Source organism: Urocitellus parryii, chromosome 9, assembly GCF_045843805.1.
Source record: "Urocitellus parryii isolate mUroPar1 chromosome 9, mUroPar1.hap1, whole genome shotgun sequence".
NCBI classification, from domain to species: domain Eukaryota; kingdom Metazoa; phylum Chordata; class Mammalia; order Rodentia; family Sciuridae; genus Urocitellus; species Urocitellus parryii.
The window spans coordinates 14,448,600-14,466,002 of record NC_135539.1 but is presented as its reverse complement, the minus strand read 5'-3'; the positions used below and the strand labels follow the sequence as shown (position 1 = coordinate 14,466,002).

The following is a 17,403-nucleotide window of genomic DNA, read 5'->3' as shown; positions in this document are numbered from 1 at the left end:
ACAATGCAAAGAGTGGGAGTATAGAGAGGGGTAGAAAAGTGGGGCCCTTACAATTAATCCATCATATCACTTTAAGAAATTTAATATACAGTCAGCCCTCCATGTGTGTAGGTTCCCACCTCAGATTCAACCAAACAGTTCAAAGCTATTCAGGAAGCAAATATTGCTTCTGTATTATTTTTCTCATAATTATTCCCTAAATAATATGGCATAACAACTATTTACATAGCATTTGCATTGTATTAGGTATTACAGGTAATCTAGAGATCACTTAAAGTAAACAGAAGGATGTGCATGGTTGTATGCAAACACTGTGCCATTTCATAAAAGAGACTTGAGCATCTGAGGATTTGGGGGTCATTGGTGGATCCTGGAATCAATCCCCCATGGCTATGTGGGGACAAGTATTTTATTTTCTATTAACTAAAAGGAACATGCTACATTGCTAAGAAAACCTTTTCTTTATTCCTATGGTAACCATCGCCCCAGCTATTAGCACAGAGTAATCTGTGTTAACATTGGTGTATAAATTAATTGTAGTTGACATTTGCATACAAATGAGCTTTTATTTAGAGCATCTAAGCTTTCTGTCTTAATTTATCGAAGCAGTCCTACCTGTACATTTATAGGCAAAGCCTTTGTCCTAGTTTTTCCTCTTAATCTACTACTTGTTAGAAGGTTCATTCAACTTGGGTCTGTCTAAAGGTCCAAAGGGGAGCACATTACCACCATAGTTACATTATTTAAAAAAAAAAAAAAAAAACTACCACATAGCCAGGCTCAGTGGCACACACCTGTAATCCCAGCGGTTTGTGAGGCTGAGGCAACAGGATTGCAAGTTCAAAGTCAGCCTCAGCAATTTATCAAGGACCTAAACAACTCAATGAGACCCTATCTCTAAATAAAAATACAAAAAAAAAAAGAGTCAGGGACGTGGCTCAGTGGTTAAGCACCTCTGGGTTTAATCCCTAGTACCAAGAAGAAAGTAAAAAAGAAACTACCACATGATGTTCAAGAATGTTCTCATTGACAGTCTTATTTTGCCAAGTTAAATTCACATTTGATATTTGGAAGCTATTTTAATCTGTATTAGCATAACTGGTAGAAGTCTATTTCTTATTTATCTTATACTGCTAAATTCTAATTAATGTCATCTTGTACTTTTAAAGCTAAGTGAACTGTAAGAAAAGCACAGAGTTTTAAAACGCCCCCTCATGCACACACAGAAAATGGAAATGAAATTGAAGGAGGGGTGGGGATAGCATCAAGAGACAGGGCTTCTCATTGGAGCTGTCTGCTATTAACTTAGTAAATGACCTTGGGAAAAATCACTAGACCTCTTTAGACTTACTGTTTTCATTTTGTGATAGGGAGCCGAACTTTGGCAGCCACGGTGGTCAGTGCCCCGCAAAGCCACGTGGTCTCACTGAGCACCTGCATAGTCTCTTTCCCTGGGTGACACTGTTAACACTCTGAAAGACCCTTTGGATTTTCAATGCAAAGACACATTTATGTACCCACATAAAGATAGAGACATACAGAGAAGTTTCTTCACTTTTTTTTCTTTCAAATGAAAACACACTTATTAGTACAAAAGGACCCAGCTGGATACAAATGTCAGGGATCACCACAGTCTTTATTCAGGATGGAATTACATCTCTGATGGACCCACTCTCCTGGTGGAAAATGAGCCACCAGCCAAACGAGGAGTCTGGGCTTTTACAGATTATACTGAGAAGTGACTTAATTAATGAGCGTTGCCAGTTTGGTCTGTTTTACTAATTAATGACTGTGTCACTTTGAGCACTCAGGAATTTGCTTTTTGGTTGTTGTTGTTTTGACTGGGCTGTGGAGGGCCCAGAGTCAGCGGTCAGTATCCAGGATCTGTATTTATGGGCAAGGCGGAGGGTTGGGGGTCAGTGGCCAGCATCTGGAAAGGACTTATTTTGCGAGAGATCTGTGCTTAAGTCTCTTCCCAGAGACTGTTATTCTTGGTTGGATGGACACCTTCTTACCAGGGCTTGTTTTGGTCACCAGGAAAGAAGGTACTGGGAAAAGATGGATGTTATTAATGTATGGCTTTCTTTTTCATTCCTTTTTCCAAGACTGCACTATTTGGGGGTTTGTCATTTTCCACATCTAATGACACTAAAGTCCCATGTTATGGCTACCTTCCACATCAGCATTCATAGGTTTGGATGGATCCACACAATCATATCTAATAGCTGAAGCTCATTCCTTCAGGTTCTCTTCAGTTCATATTTTAACGGTTGTGGACAACAAGATGGCAGATTCAGTCTTTAAGTGTCACAAACTATTTTTATGGGAACTGCACCTCAGAAAGAGGGCACCACCCAAATTCAGCCACAACAAACCAATAAGCTTTCCTTCGTGCATAAGAGCAACTTAAACTCCCTCAAGAAATGCCTTGCAGGTAGCAGGAGAGGCCTTGGGATACTCAACTAAAGACCAGGGCATTCTGAAAAGAAGAAAAGGAACACCCCTATAATCATAAATTAGCAAACTTAAAAAGTTCATTGAAAAAGAGGGTGGACACCTACATTTGAGAGACCCCACTATTTCATTTCGTGAGATATTAAGAACCTGTCTGTTTTGTAAAGACTAGCTTTTCCCTACCTACTGCTAAGGAGACTTCATCTTACGGAGCAGCTATTTCTTCCTGTTTTTAAAGCTGACTTCACTCCTCATAGATGGACACAGGGATTTTCTAAAGTGGAATCCTAGAAACTGATCCCAAGGGCCTGGAGCCAATTGTTGGGTGGCTGTCCCTGGCACAGCATGGGCCTGGGTGAGGAGACAGAGATGAAGTTAATCTCTGCTGCACTTCACCAGCCCACCGAAGACCTTCTCCTCTCCACGCCTCCTCCTCAGGGCTTCTCAGCCTCCCAGGAGCCCCCAGGTTTGGGCTCTGACCAAAGCTGCCTTTTCCAAAGCAAAACATCCTATTCTGGTGAAAATGATAGTCTTGGGATTAGGGGAGTGGGATCTGGGAGAGGCCAGACAAGCACCTTTACCCATTATCTCTGACCACCTTCTCCATAGGTCTGTAAATCACACGCCTCCACCCCTTCTTCAATGCCATTTCTTAACCATCAGGGTAAATTCCATTTGTAGAAAAGGTTCCATGTTGGGAGAAATATGCTTAGAAGGAGTTACCATTGCTAGAGTGACTCTGCTCTGAAACAAAATCCTTTCAGCATCTTGAGTGCCCCCAATCTACTTCTTTGTATTTTGCAACCTAGTACCACCGGGACGTGATTTAAGCAATCCACTCCCCTAGTGAGGTTAACTTGTGGCATCCACTCATCTTCTTGCCTTCCTCTCCTCAGTATTTTCCAGATTCTCCTGATTATAATAAGAATCACTGTGGTGCTTGTTAAGGGTCGATTACTCTAGCCTCCGCCCCTGGAGAGTCTAATTCAGCAGCTTTTGGGTGGGACCCAGGAATCTGTGATGTTAATTAGAGTCCCACGTGATCCTTTTGATCAAGGAAGCCTGGGAAACACTATTCTCAACTACAAAGGTATTTCAGAAGCTGAAACAGAGAATGGAGATTACCACTCCAATTACACCATGAAGGCAGGGCAGAAAGCAGTAATTGCAAATGCTATCTTGCTACTTGGGCAGAGTTCAAACATTCAATTCACCTGTTTGGGAATCTGAGCTGACATCTAGGTGTCCCAAGAGCAATGAGAGATGCTGAAAAGATCCATTGACTGGGTCTCAGGAAATCTGAGATTTCAACCTGGCCCTGACATTCAATTTTCAGAGCTTGGAGAAGTTGCCTTGCCTCAGTTTCCCCACCCCTAAACTTCTCAGTGCTACTCAATAGGGCATTCTTATTCAGATCACTACTCCCCTTGACCCAGGAATTATACTTCTAGGAATTTATGCTAAAGGCTAACCAAAGAAATGTCTAAAAATACTCACCAGATTGTTTATAATGATGAAAAATTGAAAACCATTTTCATGCCATCAATAAAAGCTAAATAAACACTGATTTATCTAAGCATTGAATACTATACAACCTTAAAAATGATAATGGAGATCATTCTACATGACATGGAAATTTTATGACATGTTGTAAGTAATGACAGCAGGTTTTAAAAAAACAGTATTTAAATTTTACTCCTAGTTTTTTGTTTTTGTGTGTGGTGTTTTTAGCAAAAGTCTCTGAAGTTACACATCTAAATATAATAGTAGCAAGATCATGGATGACTGACTTTTTCTTTGTATTCTTCTTTAAATGCTCTGCATCTTTTGCAGCAAGCTTAAACTTTCATGCTTGGAGGTAAATATTTCATCCATTTTTTTTTCTAAGTGCCTATTACCAGGGTGACTCCAATAGTCAGGACACTAAAGGTTAAAGAAAAGATTTAGCAATAACTAAATTTGTTCCCTCCTTGATAAAGTCCATCACCCTTCTTCATTGTACGTTGGAGTTGTAAATGTTTTGTCCAAAAGATCTCAAGTTTTTCCAAAGTTATGGGGAAAACAGCAGTTCACCCACCTAAAACCAATTTCAGGGAACTCTGGTTTCATGACTGACCCATAGAAGCAGCTGGCAGACTACCCAAGACAAGAGGCAGAAGTCAGATGCCACTTCCTTCCCAAATCCCTTCCTCTCAGCTGTGCTGAGCAGATTCAGGTGCCCTGAGTGGTGAGAGGGCGGGGCCGACCCCTGCCTCCTGATATAACAGCACAGAGCAGCCCACTCTCTGCCGGGTGCAGTGGGTGGCGATCTTGCCATGGCGTGGGGGCAGAGAGGAGATTCCAGGAGGTACACAAGCTGGTTCCCTGTGAGCTGGAGGTGAGTAATTCTGGAATCAGGGAGAGGAGATGAAATGCCCTTGTGTGCTTAAATTAATTCTTCCTTAAATGGATGGAACTTGAGGACACTATGTGAGAAATATTAAATTCAGAAGGCCAAGGGTCATAGGCCTTCTCTTATATGTGGAAGCTAGAAAGGAAAAAAGAAAAGCCGGGCGGGGGGAGGGGGCACAGACTGAGGGGTTTCTCATGAAAGCTGAAGGGAGATCGGCAGAGGAAAGAGACCAGGGGAAGGAAACAGGAAATACTGGGGAGTGATATTGACCAAATTGAATTTTTACATTGTGTGCAATGTGTGGCCTTGTAACAACAAATCCCACCATCACATACAACTATAATGCACCACTAAAAAAAAATGGAAAGAATAATAAGCAGAAAAATTCATTTTTCCTCCACTCTCACTCCTGTTCTCCTCTAACACCTACAGGTCACTTTATCTCTTCTTCAGTCTTGTGACTTCGGTGAACTTAGTTCCTCAGCCAGTGAATCCTGGCTTCCCAGGTATGCCTTTCTGGTGAGGATGTCTCCTTATCTCTGAAAACAGGTTATAGGTCAATGCCTAGATGGCCAGGCAACATATAAACAACTCACCACCTTTACTTGATCATTAACCTCCTACCTATGGGCTGACTATGTCATCTAAATAAAGGAGTTTGCAAGAACACTCTACTGCTTTTCCAGTCTCCCGTGGCCTCGGTTTTATGGAATCCACAGAATAAGCCATAGCAGTAGGCCCTCGTCCCCAGAATTGGTAGTCTTCAATTGTGAACTCATGATTAAAGGAAGCATCAACATAACAGGAAAGAAAAAAAATCAAAGCTGTTCCCCTGAAATGGGAGTTTTTCAAGATTTTATCTGAGCCAGAAGTTGCAGAAAAGCAGGTCGTGGGCAGAATTGGGTCTAAAAAAGAATTGTGCCCTGAGTCTTACCCAGAATTTTTTACTTCAACTCAAAAAACCTGTCGTCAAAGCTTTTGTTTTTCAGTTCTTTACAGAACTACCATCTCCTTCGGCTCCACTGCCAAGGTTCTGACCTGGCCTCTGCAGACTTGCTTGCTAATCCTAGTCTAGACATACCCTTGGACCTTCAGAAAGCTTTGAGTGTTTGATCCCTTCCTTATGGGCCTTGGTATATTACATTGTGTTTGTCTTGCCCACGTGTGAGCTCCCTAAGGATTGGGGGCAACCCTTGCCTGTTTTACCTGACATCCTTCTCTGATACTGATCAGGGAGGGTCTCTTCATATACTTCTGTAGGAACTGTGCCTCCTAGAACTCTGGTATCTCAAATGCTTCCTTGGCTTTCTAGGCGCTGTCAATTGCAAAGAAAATGGAGTAACAGTCAGCTTCTCAAACCATCATGGCACCAAGAAATGGCATGCATCTGTGGTGGGTAAGGAAAATGCACTCTCATCTTAGCCCCAATTAGAGAACCCTTGGTACAGGACTCGCCTATTTGGTGCACAGAGAACCTGAATGTTGGAGCAACTAGCATCCAACTCCCCTGTTGCCAGGTCCCTGACTCTGTGATGCCACCAAGTGTGGAAGACCTATCTTTCCTAGGAAGAGTATCTTATATCAGAATCTCCTAGGAAACTTCTAGATGCAAGGCACAGCTTCTCAAAGCTGGAGTGAAATCACCGAATTGGGTCAAATGTGGAGTAACTACAATCCTGTAGAAATGGACTGGCAGCCTTGGCTCTGTCCTTGGCAGACTGTCATTGAAATGTATTTCTCAGCCATCCCCTGTCTAACCTGCTCTGGCCTCTGCAGATTCCTTGGGGGCTGAAATACTGAACTGCACTTACACACTGGACTCGGCAAATCTCACCCTGGAGGTCCCATATGAGACCTGTACCAGGAAAGTGGTAAGTGATTGTTTTCAGGAGTGAGTTGGCTGGTAGTAACCTAAGAGCCACTTGGTAGTCAACTTGGCAGTTAAGGAGCTAGGCATTGGAGTAAAGTAGTGGCTCTAAATAAACTAGAGTGCAGTGGTTTGGTTTGGATTTTAATCTTTCCCAGAGGACACTTAACAATGTCCAAAGACATTGCTGGTTATCATACTCATGGGCGGAGAGGGGGCTGCTGCTGGCGCCCAGAGGTACAAGATCTGCTAAACAGCCTACATTGCCCAAAGTGGTCCTGTGTAACTGTAATCGGATTGAAAGGCCAATGCTGAGAAGCTCTGGCTCTGCCACTGACTAGATATGGTCTCAAGCAAGTTGCCTAAGTGTCTGTTTGCCTGTTGGAAAATGCATCTAATGGTACCCACTCCACAGGGTAACTGAAGACTGATACTCCCCTAGATGAAGACTTGGCCCATAACCTAAGCAAATGCTCAAACATGAACTATTTTTATCAGTGACCCCTGTGAGATGGACGGCTATTTCATTGCTAGCAAATAGAGAATCTCTAGCCTACCAACAGGTGTTTAAAAGCAAATGGTAGCTAAACAATGAGAGCTTCTCTATTGCCAAGCAACAGTATTGCCCAATCAGGGTTGCTAGGAGTAATGAAAGCAACCTGTCATAGCAGAAGTTCTCGAGCTTTAGTGTGCAAAGAATCACCTGGAGAATTAGAAAAACATGAATTTAATTTTGAGGTAGGTCTGGCTGGGGTGAGCCATAGGAATTGTTATGTTTCACAGGCCACATCATCTGATCCCAGTGCAAGTAGCCTACAGTCTCTGCTTTGTGCAGGTACAACCTTAGATCCTGGTCCATGAACAGGTTTTTAAAATAAGCCATCTGACATTGCCCAATGAAATAATTAGGTGCCCTTCTTGAAAATCTCTAGTGATTAAACTTTCTCCTTCTAAAAGACCTTCCCAACTTCAAGGGTGTTAGAGTTACATTTCTTTAAGCCAGGGATCTGCAAATGTCAACAAATGGATGGTCAAAGTCTAACCCATGTCCTTTCTTCAATAATCCCGGAGCTAAGAATGGTGCTTAAAAAATGTTTTCTTGGTACCAGGGATTAAATTCAGGGATACTTAACCTTTGAGCAACACCCCCAGTTCTTTATTTGGGGACGGGGCCTAGCTTAGTTGCTTAGGACTGGCTTTGAACTTGTGGTCCTTCTTTCTGAGCCACTGGGATTACAGGAATGCATGACCTGCTTTAAAGAAAAATTTTTAAGTGCAATGTGTGGCTCAGTATACAGCAATTAACATTATGGAAAGGTTAGCAGACCCATGCTTTATACCACTCCCTGAGGTCAGAGGTAACATCAAAAGTGGCTCTGCCTGGCACAATGCTGATACTTAGTGGATCAATGGGTAGCTCTGAATCACCTGGGAAGAGGTCCCCTACCAGTCCCATTGAGCCAGGACCATGACGCCCAGGCATAGGAGAAATATAAGAGAAAAATAAAAACTAAATTCAATTCTTAATGCTAAACTCTTCTGCCAACATATGAATCTTTACTACCATCTCAACAGAGCTGTCTACAGAATCTCCTGGCATAGGAATGAGGTACCTTCCAGAACTTGTAGTTTTGATAGATTCAAGGGGTTTGCCCCTCTGCTGGGTCAGGTGGTATTCTGGAATCGCCGTTCTCACTGAGGTACCAGCACTTAATCTGATCTTACTATGCTATTTGCACACAGCCTCGTGGGCACGAGATAAACATCAGAATCGCCGACAACAGTGCTGCTTTAAGACCTACGGATGGCATGTATCATTTTTTCTGTCCAACTATGCAGGTGGAGGAGATCCACAGATTTTCAGAATCCACAGTCTGCATGAAGGATTTCGTGGCTGTAAGTGAAGCCGGCTGATTGCTTCTTAAATGGCTCCAGCGGGGGAAACAAAATGGTGCTCTAGACAGCTGAGAAACTGAACAGGATTTCAGTCCTGCATTCACTATATTTGCTAAGTGACTGTGGTTTAATTTCTCATCCACACTGAGGCTATGTTTCCAAGTCCAAAGGAACAATAACACTCCCCGTATAGGGTGACTCCAAGACTTGACTGAGTACATTCAATATTTAGCACTTCATGCCTGTGGATGGAGACCATTAGAATTCCATTATCACATTAATAACCACTCAATAAACTGGACACCTGCCCCACTCCAGGACCTGTCCCAGATGCTAAGATACAGTAAATGAGCCTAATAGCTCAATCACATTTTCATGAAGTTTACTCCAGCATGAGTATGGTTAACAAGAAGTAACTCTTTTGCATCATAATGGATCAGGATGGCTTTACATTGTGCTTGATTTCCATAGACTTAGTAAAAAGCTGCATATTTAAGAACCTAGTGTCTCCAATTACAATGGAAGGGAGGGAACTTGGATCTTCCAGGTGCCTTTTGGTATCAGAAAATCTGGTGAAATGACATCTAAGGGCACAACAGGGGTTTGTGACTGGCCCGGAACAAACCTAGCTTTTCCTGCTAGCTTTTTCTGCTACACCCAATCAGGCTTCTTGGTATAAGAATGACATAGCAGTTACTCTGGATGTTTTCTGTATACTGGCAGGTGGCAGGACTTTGGAAACTCTCCTCCAAATAGAAGATTCACATCGTGATTTTATTTTATTTTTTCCTTTCAGTTTTCCTTTCCACAAGTTATCTCTGGCTTTGCTGATGATAGTGAGGTATGAAAGTAACTTTAAAAGTTAAAAATCTTACTAACATTTAAATCTGTTAAAGCTGACATTAATTGAGTCTGATAAAACATTAAACAGACTATAATAAGCCTACAGTTGAATGTGCACCAGCCCTCCCAAACAAAGTTTTTGACTTTATAGATGAACAAATCTGATACTGGATGGATCATTGAGGTTGGCAACAGTTCAAGTACCCATAAGCTGACCCTGCCAGAGGCCCTAAGACAAGGATTTAGTCTCCTGATTGACAGCCAGAAGATGATTGTCCATATGCCATTCACTGCCACTGGAGTAACTCACTATGTGGTAAGTGTGAAAATCTTTGTGTAACACCCCCAGGGCACAGACCAGTATTTCTAAGCATGCTCTCAACCATGTCCCCAAATAATTGGGAATACTTCCCACTTAACAGTATTTTAATGCCTACTACATGGCAAGCACTTCACTGGGTACTATAGATGAAATGGTGAACAAAAGAGACATGGGCCTCGCCTCCCTTCCCTGGAGATATAGGGAGAAAACAGGCTGGGGTGAGTCATAGAACAAGGGCACTCTTAAAAACCTATGGATTAAGGTGTTCAGTTTGGGTTACACTGTTCTAAGTTGTTTTGATGTTAGTGAGACACTACATTAAATGAATCAAAGTATTAAGGTACAGTTGGGTGCTGCATACCAAAGTTTAGGTCAATGATGAACCACATAAAGTGGTGGCCCCATACGATTATAATGGAGTTGAAATTCTTATTGACTAGTGACGGCGTAACCATAGAACCATCATGGCACAAAGTATTATATGTTGTGATGCTGGGATGAACAAACCTAGTGTGCCACTATTTGTATAAAAGCATAGCACACACAATTGTCTGTTAGTTTACAGTAGACTATACCAACCAGATTTGCATAAGAACACCCTGGCACATTGACAAAATCATTCATTTCAATGGCATTTCTCAGGAGGTATCCCTGTGACACATGACTGTCCCTGGGATAGGTCCTGGCACATAAGTGCTCAAATGTCATCCAGTTCGACAAGAATGGTCCCTTTCACTTTGAGCAAAAGCAGATTGCCAAGTCATAAATTTTCTGACTGCTGATACTAAAAAACAGTCTTGGAATAAGGCCATCTTTCTCATTCCTGCCCAGAAATCATCAGCTACAGGTCCTTCCCATGGACAGCACTTGTTTTCCATATGTTGGGATGAGATTAGGACTAGAACACCCTGGGAAAAAAATTCCTCCATCCCATTCGTATCAAAGGGTATCCAAAACTTGAGTATATTCTTGCCCTTGTACATTCTTACTGGTTAGAGATTCAAATAAACCAATTGATTCCAAAATGCTGTCTCTCCAGGAAGGAAACGGTCACCTCTACACTGCACTTCTGAAGCTTTCATTTTTATCTCCGGGGCAGAAGATCATCTTCTCATCACAAGCTATTTGTGTGTTAGGTGAGGTCCCAGAAAGCTAAGTCAGCAGTGGGAAACGCTGTTCTGGAGGCTTCATCAAGAGGAGTAATGGAAATTGTTAATCATTTCTTCCAGATCCTTCTGTGACTTGTAATGCCACACACATGACTCTCGCCATACCGGAATTTCCTGGGGAACTAAAGGCTGTGAGCATTGAAAATAGGAACATCCCTATGGACCAGCTGCAGAACAATGGGATCAATGCAGAAGCAGCAAATGGCTTGAGACTGCATTTCAGCAAAACTCTTCTCAAATCAAAAGTATGTTCCGTTATCAACCACTGACCTCCGGGAAAGCCTGGCTTGAAGTGTTCTCTTGTGGGTGATCCTTACACAGCTGAGGACTTGCCCTTGCACTCTAATTGCCAGTGTGATTTTAAACTCTAAAATGCCCCCATTTCATGTAAGATATTTCAAATAAGTAAAGTTCTGTCCAACACCAAGTTTTTTTTAATGTCTGCCATGGAAATTTTCCTGAGTTTTTCTCAGCTCATTTGAGTACAAACTTCTTGTGCAACATTTAATGAACCTCTGTTATCCTTTAAGAAAGGATAACTTGATCCAAACAAAAGGGTCTCTTCCTGTCCTCACTGAGACCAGTGTTGACTGATGTAATTGCCAAGGACACCAGAGAGTAATCTTATGTTGGGGTGTGCATTTTGCAATAGCATTTTGTAACATCTATAGTCCTTTTGGCTCAGACTTGGCTTGGCAGAGTACTTCAGTATTCTTTGGAATTTGATCTGCTCATTCAAGCTTTAGTGCCCAGTACAAAGAGCGTACAGCACTGGGTACTTCAGGGCATGAGTTTAAAGCAATAAATTTCCTGCCTGGGGAAGCATCCTGATCAGGGGTAGTGATAGGGTCTCTCTTGTTTGGCTTAGAGGGAAACCAGATAAGTCCTGCAATGTGCCCTGCAAGTATTCAAAGGACTTCCTTCCTGCCTCCTGCTCTGGGCCCCAGACTGACTGTGGCTGCTAATTGACATTCTTCTCTCATTTCAGTCCTCTGAAAAATGCCTCGGCCATCAGTTCTACTTATCGTCACTCAAGCTGACCTTTTACTTTCAACTGGATATGGTATCCATGGTGACTGAGCCTGAGTGTCTCTGTGAGTCACCAGTCTCTATAGGTAAAATGTTTTATTAAAATCATCACCTACTTTTTTTTTTTATTCTCTTAGATCCTCTTGTGTATGTGGGGAAACATAAAAATTCTGAATTTTTGCTTGTGGCTAAAACTAAAGACTAGTCAGATCTGAGACATCTATCTAGCTGCTACCATGAGTCCTCCTTGTTTCTAAACCATTCCTGCAGGTAGATCTTGCTGTAACTGTCTTATGTTGAAATCATCTAGTTATTTTGGGTTAGAGACCTGAGCCCACCGACTAGATAAAGATGCCTCAAACTATTAACTAGAGGAACCATAAAAGTTTAAAAGATTTTCCTCTAAATCCTACATATTCCCCCAAAAGGAATGCCGAGCGGGTGTCACCTCTTGTTTAGACTGTCTCTGTGCTTCTGTTGACTCTGACCTTGGTCAAGCCAAAGAAAAAAAAATTAGTTTCTGCCTTAGTTTCTCCTCCACCACTTGGGATTTGTGATTATTGGTTGAATATCCCTTATCCAAAAGGCTTGGGGCCAGAAAAGTTTTAAATTTTAGTCTTTTGGGAGTTTCTGAGAATTTGCATAAAATTTAGCAGTTAGGCATCCTCTAATTCCAAAATTTCCGAAATCTACAGTTTTTGAGGATCCTGTCGGCACCGTTGAAATAAGGTTATGTAATGATACAGGTGCCATGCGGAAAGCTACTTTGAATCTGATCTTTGTCACCTTAGCCCCCTCATCAGGGGTCCCCACTAGTCTCCTACCCTCTGTGGCACTTCGATACGGAACAGCTTAAATGTTTCCTAGGCTTCCTTGTGACTCGAGCTGCTTGTGAAGGCATTTCCCAAACAAAGATTTAAGACCTTCACCAGAATGGCTTAATCCTGCCAAAAGTTAGGATCATTCCATCGAAACATTTCAAGATTGACAGATGATGGTTTCACAAGGCAGACAAATTAATTTTCTCTAAACCCTCACTGTGATCTAGTTACAGGAGAGCTGTGTTCCCAGGATGGGTTTATGGACTTCGAGGTCTACAGCCACCAAACAAAACCAGCTCTCGACTTGGGGAGCCTCAGGGTGGGAAACTCCTCTTGTCAACCTGTCTTCAAGGCTCAACCTCAGAGGCGGGCTTGGTTTCACATACCCCTGAATGGATGTGGAACAAGACGTAAGGTTAGTACCGGTGGATGGTAAAAGGTTAAGACTTAACCTATGAAGTTACTGGTTGGTAACCAACTTGCTCAAATATCTCTTCAAGTTTGAAGATGATAAAGTCATCTATGAAAATGAAATACAGGCTCTCTGGTCAGATCTTCCTCCAAGTAAAATATCCAGAGATAGTGAGTTCAGGTATGAAACAGTTAATTTCTTTCTTTTTAAAAAAAAAAAAGCTTTAAATTCAAGAAATTTGTTGACCTAAAATTTTTCATACCATTCCATACATTCTTACAGAATGACAGTGAAGTGCTATTACGGCAGGGATGATGTGATACTAAATGCCAATGTTGAAAGTCTTCCTCCTCCAGTGGCCCCTGTGAAACCTGGTCCCCTTGTGTTGATCTTGCAAACCTACCCAGGTGAGCAAGTGACATACCGCAGCTTGTGATAGTTCCTTAAACACTCTTGGACTTTTCCCTAAGATGAACTTTCTGATGATACCTCCCTAATGGAACAGTAGTGAGGCTCTGCAAGCCTACGCTGCAATCTAACGTTACAACCACCACCTGCTTGAATACTGAAGAGGCTTCCTTTTCATTTCAGACGAAACCTACCAGCGACCTTATGGGAACCATGAGTACCCTATAGTGAAATATCTCCGCCAACCAATTTACATGGAAGTCAGAGTCCTAAACAGGGATGACCCCAGTATCAAGCTGGTCTTAGATGACTGCTGGGCAACAACCGCTGTGGACCCGGCCTCTCTCCCCCAGTGGAATATTGTCATGGATGGGTAGGTGCTCCCTGTGCCATAGGCTGCCCAGACAACCCATTCAGGACTCGCCAGTGATGCAGGAATAGACACTCTTGGGCATTAGAGGCATGTTTGTGCACAAAGACCCTTATTTTTGTCCTTGTCACCTAGTCATCTGCCCTGGCTCTAATCAGGTGGCTCATGCTGCTTTCCTACCACCCTGGAATCTTAAGGAATGGGATCCCCCCCCCAAAGGAGTCAGGCTCTAATACTCCATCAGGACAAAAAGGGGAGTCCCAGACCCTGTTTGTTCACTGAGCACTTCCCACGTGCTTGAGCCTCATCGCCCTGTGAGGGATCACTCGCCCTCTTGCTTCATCAAGAAGTCCAAGCTTGCTACTTGTGCATTGCTTTGGGCTGGTTATTTAAGTGGTGAAGCTAGAATTGGAATTCTCGTTTGACTCTAGAAACTGAACACTCTGATGCCATGGGATTGTAACTACACATATGCTTGGATATGGGTGTTTACACTCTCGGCTCTGCATGCAGTGTCCTACCCATTGTTGCAGAGAATGTCGAGCTTTCTTGACATTGTAAGAGTCTGTTGCTACACTCTTATCCTCCATGTCCACTCCTGCCCCAGGACTAGGTACAGCCAGTACAGTTGCACATCTTATTCCCTCGCCTCTCGGAGGACTTGCTCAAGTAGCCCTTCTCCATGAGATCTCTCTTGATCTTCCTTATCTCTTACCCTGGTCTAACTATTTATCTCTTGGTAAGTACCAAGTATATTTTCTTGATAGTATCACTCCTTTCTAGCATGTAAAACGAAGTGGCAGGAGTTGTCCCAGGCAATACGTTGGTGACAAGACAAGTAGGCAAACTAATGGAAATAATTAAGCCCGTATCTTAAGTAATGCACATGTAACTTTGAATTCAGTTCTCCTCGTTTTAATACATACTATAAAAATAGTTACATATAATTGGACTTCGTGGGTAGCATTGGATAGGTCAGGTCAGAAAGTTTTATAAGTAAAACGAAGGTACTGGTAGAAGGTGGTCCTGTGGGTATCATGACTTGATTTGGGCAAATGGGCACGTAGGGGTGCATGAGACTGATGTCCCTCCCTGCTTCCTAGCTGTGAATATAACCTGGACAACTACCAAACTACCTTCCATCCAGTTGGTCCCTTCATGACCCATCCTAACCACTACCAGAGGTTTGATGTGAAGACTTTTGCCTTTGTCTCAGAGGCTCAGGTGTTCCCCAGCCTGGTAAGTGACCCGGAAGTTGCCTAGGATAGGTTCAATGTGAGTGCCTTGTCCCACCCGGCTCTCTTCTCTTTAGGTCTATTTCCACTGCAGCGCCTTAATCTGCAATCAGCTCTCTCCCGACTCCTCCCCTCTGTGTTCTGTGATTTGCCCTGCATCATCGAGGCCCCGACGAGGTAAAAGCCCCAAATGCCTGTTAGGTGCATCTTATTCAAAGCCATCCTCAACCTTTGGGAATTGAAGATTTTGAGGACAGACATAATTCACTCTTCACTGTAACTATACACATACTCGGACACAAATGTTCTTCCTCTCAGCAGTGCCTGCAGCATCCTGAGATGGATGTAACTCTTCCTGAGGTCCCGAGAGACGTCTCGGCCCCCTCTCCCTTTACCTGTACGATGAGCCTGAGATGGGCAGCTTCTTGGTTAGTTCTGTGGACAAGGTCTTTGAGAATCCATTCCAGTTTAATAGTTAGGGGGCATGACCTCTCCTCCGCAAGCAGGCCAAATACAAAGAGTCTCACCCATGACCCACGCAGACAAGACGAACTGGGTTTAAAAGAGCTGGCTGCAACATTAAGCTAAGACGGCATGAAAAATCCCAGAATAGTTTTTAAACTGAGGGCAGGATGGCTCTGCAACCTTAAGGGTCAGCTTCCAAGCTGGAAAGAGCACTCTGGAAAGAACGTGAGTCTGCATTTCCTTTATTTTATGATGGGGACCTCAGAGGCAGGTAGAAGGTTTCAAGCAAGGGTGGAGTCTTGCTTTGTGGTGTCTTTTGGTCAGCAGATTGATTGACATCTTGGCATGTCACACCCATCTCGGGTGCTGTGTGGGATCTTAGGCAGAGCTAGAGGGAGAGGTGCACCTGCATCTTGTGACCACTCCCTGACGGGGAGGTCGCAGTGCCAGGCCTCTCCCCTCATTTGGCGACTCTGCACAATAAATAGTTCCCACACAGCCCACGGATGGCTCGTGACAAAGGAGAAACCTGGAGCATCTCTTGATGATTCTGTAAAAATACCTAGCAGATGCTCTTCCAGAGGTCAAACACAACCTCAATTTTTTTTTTTCTTTTAGCCAGAGGAACCACTGAAGAGGACAAAATGACACTCAGCCTCCCGGGACCCATTATCCTGTTATCAGATAGCTCTTCATTCAGAGGTATTGATTTAAAGCCCGGAGTGCTTCCTAGACTGAAGTTCTTACCTTTTACACCAAAAGTTTAATGCTAATGCATAATACATGTTCATAATAAATCTAAGTAAGGGCAAATAAAAGGTGGTCTCCCATCCCAAAGAGGCTTCTTGTATTCCCTCCCAAACATTCCCTGTTAATACAAGTGGGATCATAGATGCTGCCCACTGGCCTACAACTTCTTGTCTTGGGTCTCTGTAGATATAAGGCGACTACCTCACTGTTCACAGCTGTACAACATTCTTGTGACTCTGCCTTATTCACAACCCATCGTGGACATTTAGCTTGCTTCCGTGTACTTGTTCATTGCCATATTGGGTTGTTAAGAGGGTCTTGCCTACTGTACAAGAAATTCAAGCTCTGTTTCTAATAATAGGATTGATAGGTCAAAAGTCATGAGCCTCCTTCACCTTGCCATTGACAAACTTATCCTGTATTAGGATGTGTATGGGAACATAATCTGTCTTCACCTCAGAACTTGATATTCAGCTGCCTTCAATCCCCGGCAGCTTGAGATCACACATTGGAGGGATGGCTAACCATCTGATTTGAGATGAGGAAAAAGCAGGTGGGGCAGGGGTGGTGGCAGGCAGAGATGATCGTGGAGCAGGGGAGGATGAGGATGGGTCCCTGGGTAAGGCTGTGCCCTGCTGCATACTTGCTAAAGAAGTTCCTGAGGCTTAACTGCATGTCCTCCTTTGAGAAGACTCAATATGTAAAGCTTCAACTTATACTTTAAACAAACCTTAAGAGTTGAATGTTTGCTTCCTTTCCAGATGTCGAGGACTCCAAAGGACATGATATTGCTGGAGGCGTTTCTTCTAGAACAGTGGCTGCTGTGGCTGCCTTAGCAGGCTTGGTGGTAACTCTAGGCCTTGTCGGTTACCTATGTAAGAAAAGAACCATGTCAAATCACTAATTGTACTTACAAATAAAGTAAACCTCTTGCCTTCTATCGGCATTAGATAGCATTAAAGTTACTTTA

At 43.0% G+C, this 17,403-nt stretch overlaps 1 protein-coding gene across 1 annotated transcript; it reads left to right on the top strand.

Annotated features, from left to right (window-relative positions):
- The first annotated feature begins 4,769 nt into the window (after positions 1-4,769).
- Positions 4,770-17,337, top strand: Zp2 (zona pellucida glycoprotein 2). The gene is made up of 18 exons (XM_026402498.2): positions 4,770-4,831; positions 5,270-5,352; positions 6,159-6,242; positions 6,623-6,717; positions 8,457-8,609; positions 9,406-9,450; positions 9,604-9,768; positions 10,814-10,910; positions 11,004-11,188; positions 11,932-12,058; positions 13,021-13,208; positions 13,294-13,385; positions 13,488-13,612; positions 13,797-13,986; positions 15,087-15,222; positions 15,296-15,395; positions 16,302-16,385; positions 17,195-17,337. The coding sequence occupies exons 1-18, from the start codon at positions 4,770-4,772 to the stop codon at positions 17,335-17,337; spliced, it is 2,154 nt and encodes a 717-aa protein (XP_026258283.1).
- Positions 17,338-17,403: the final 66 nt, after the last annotated feature.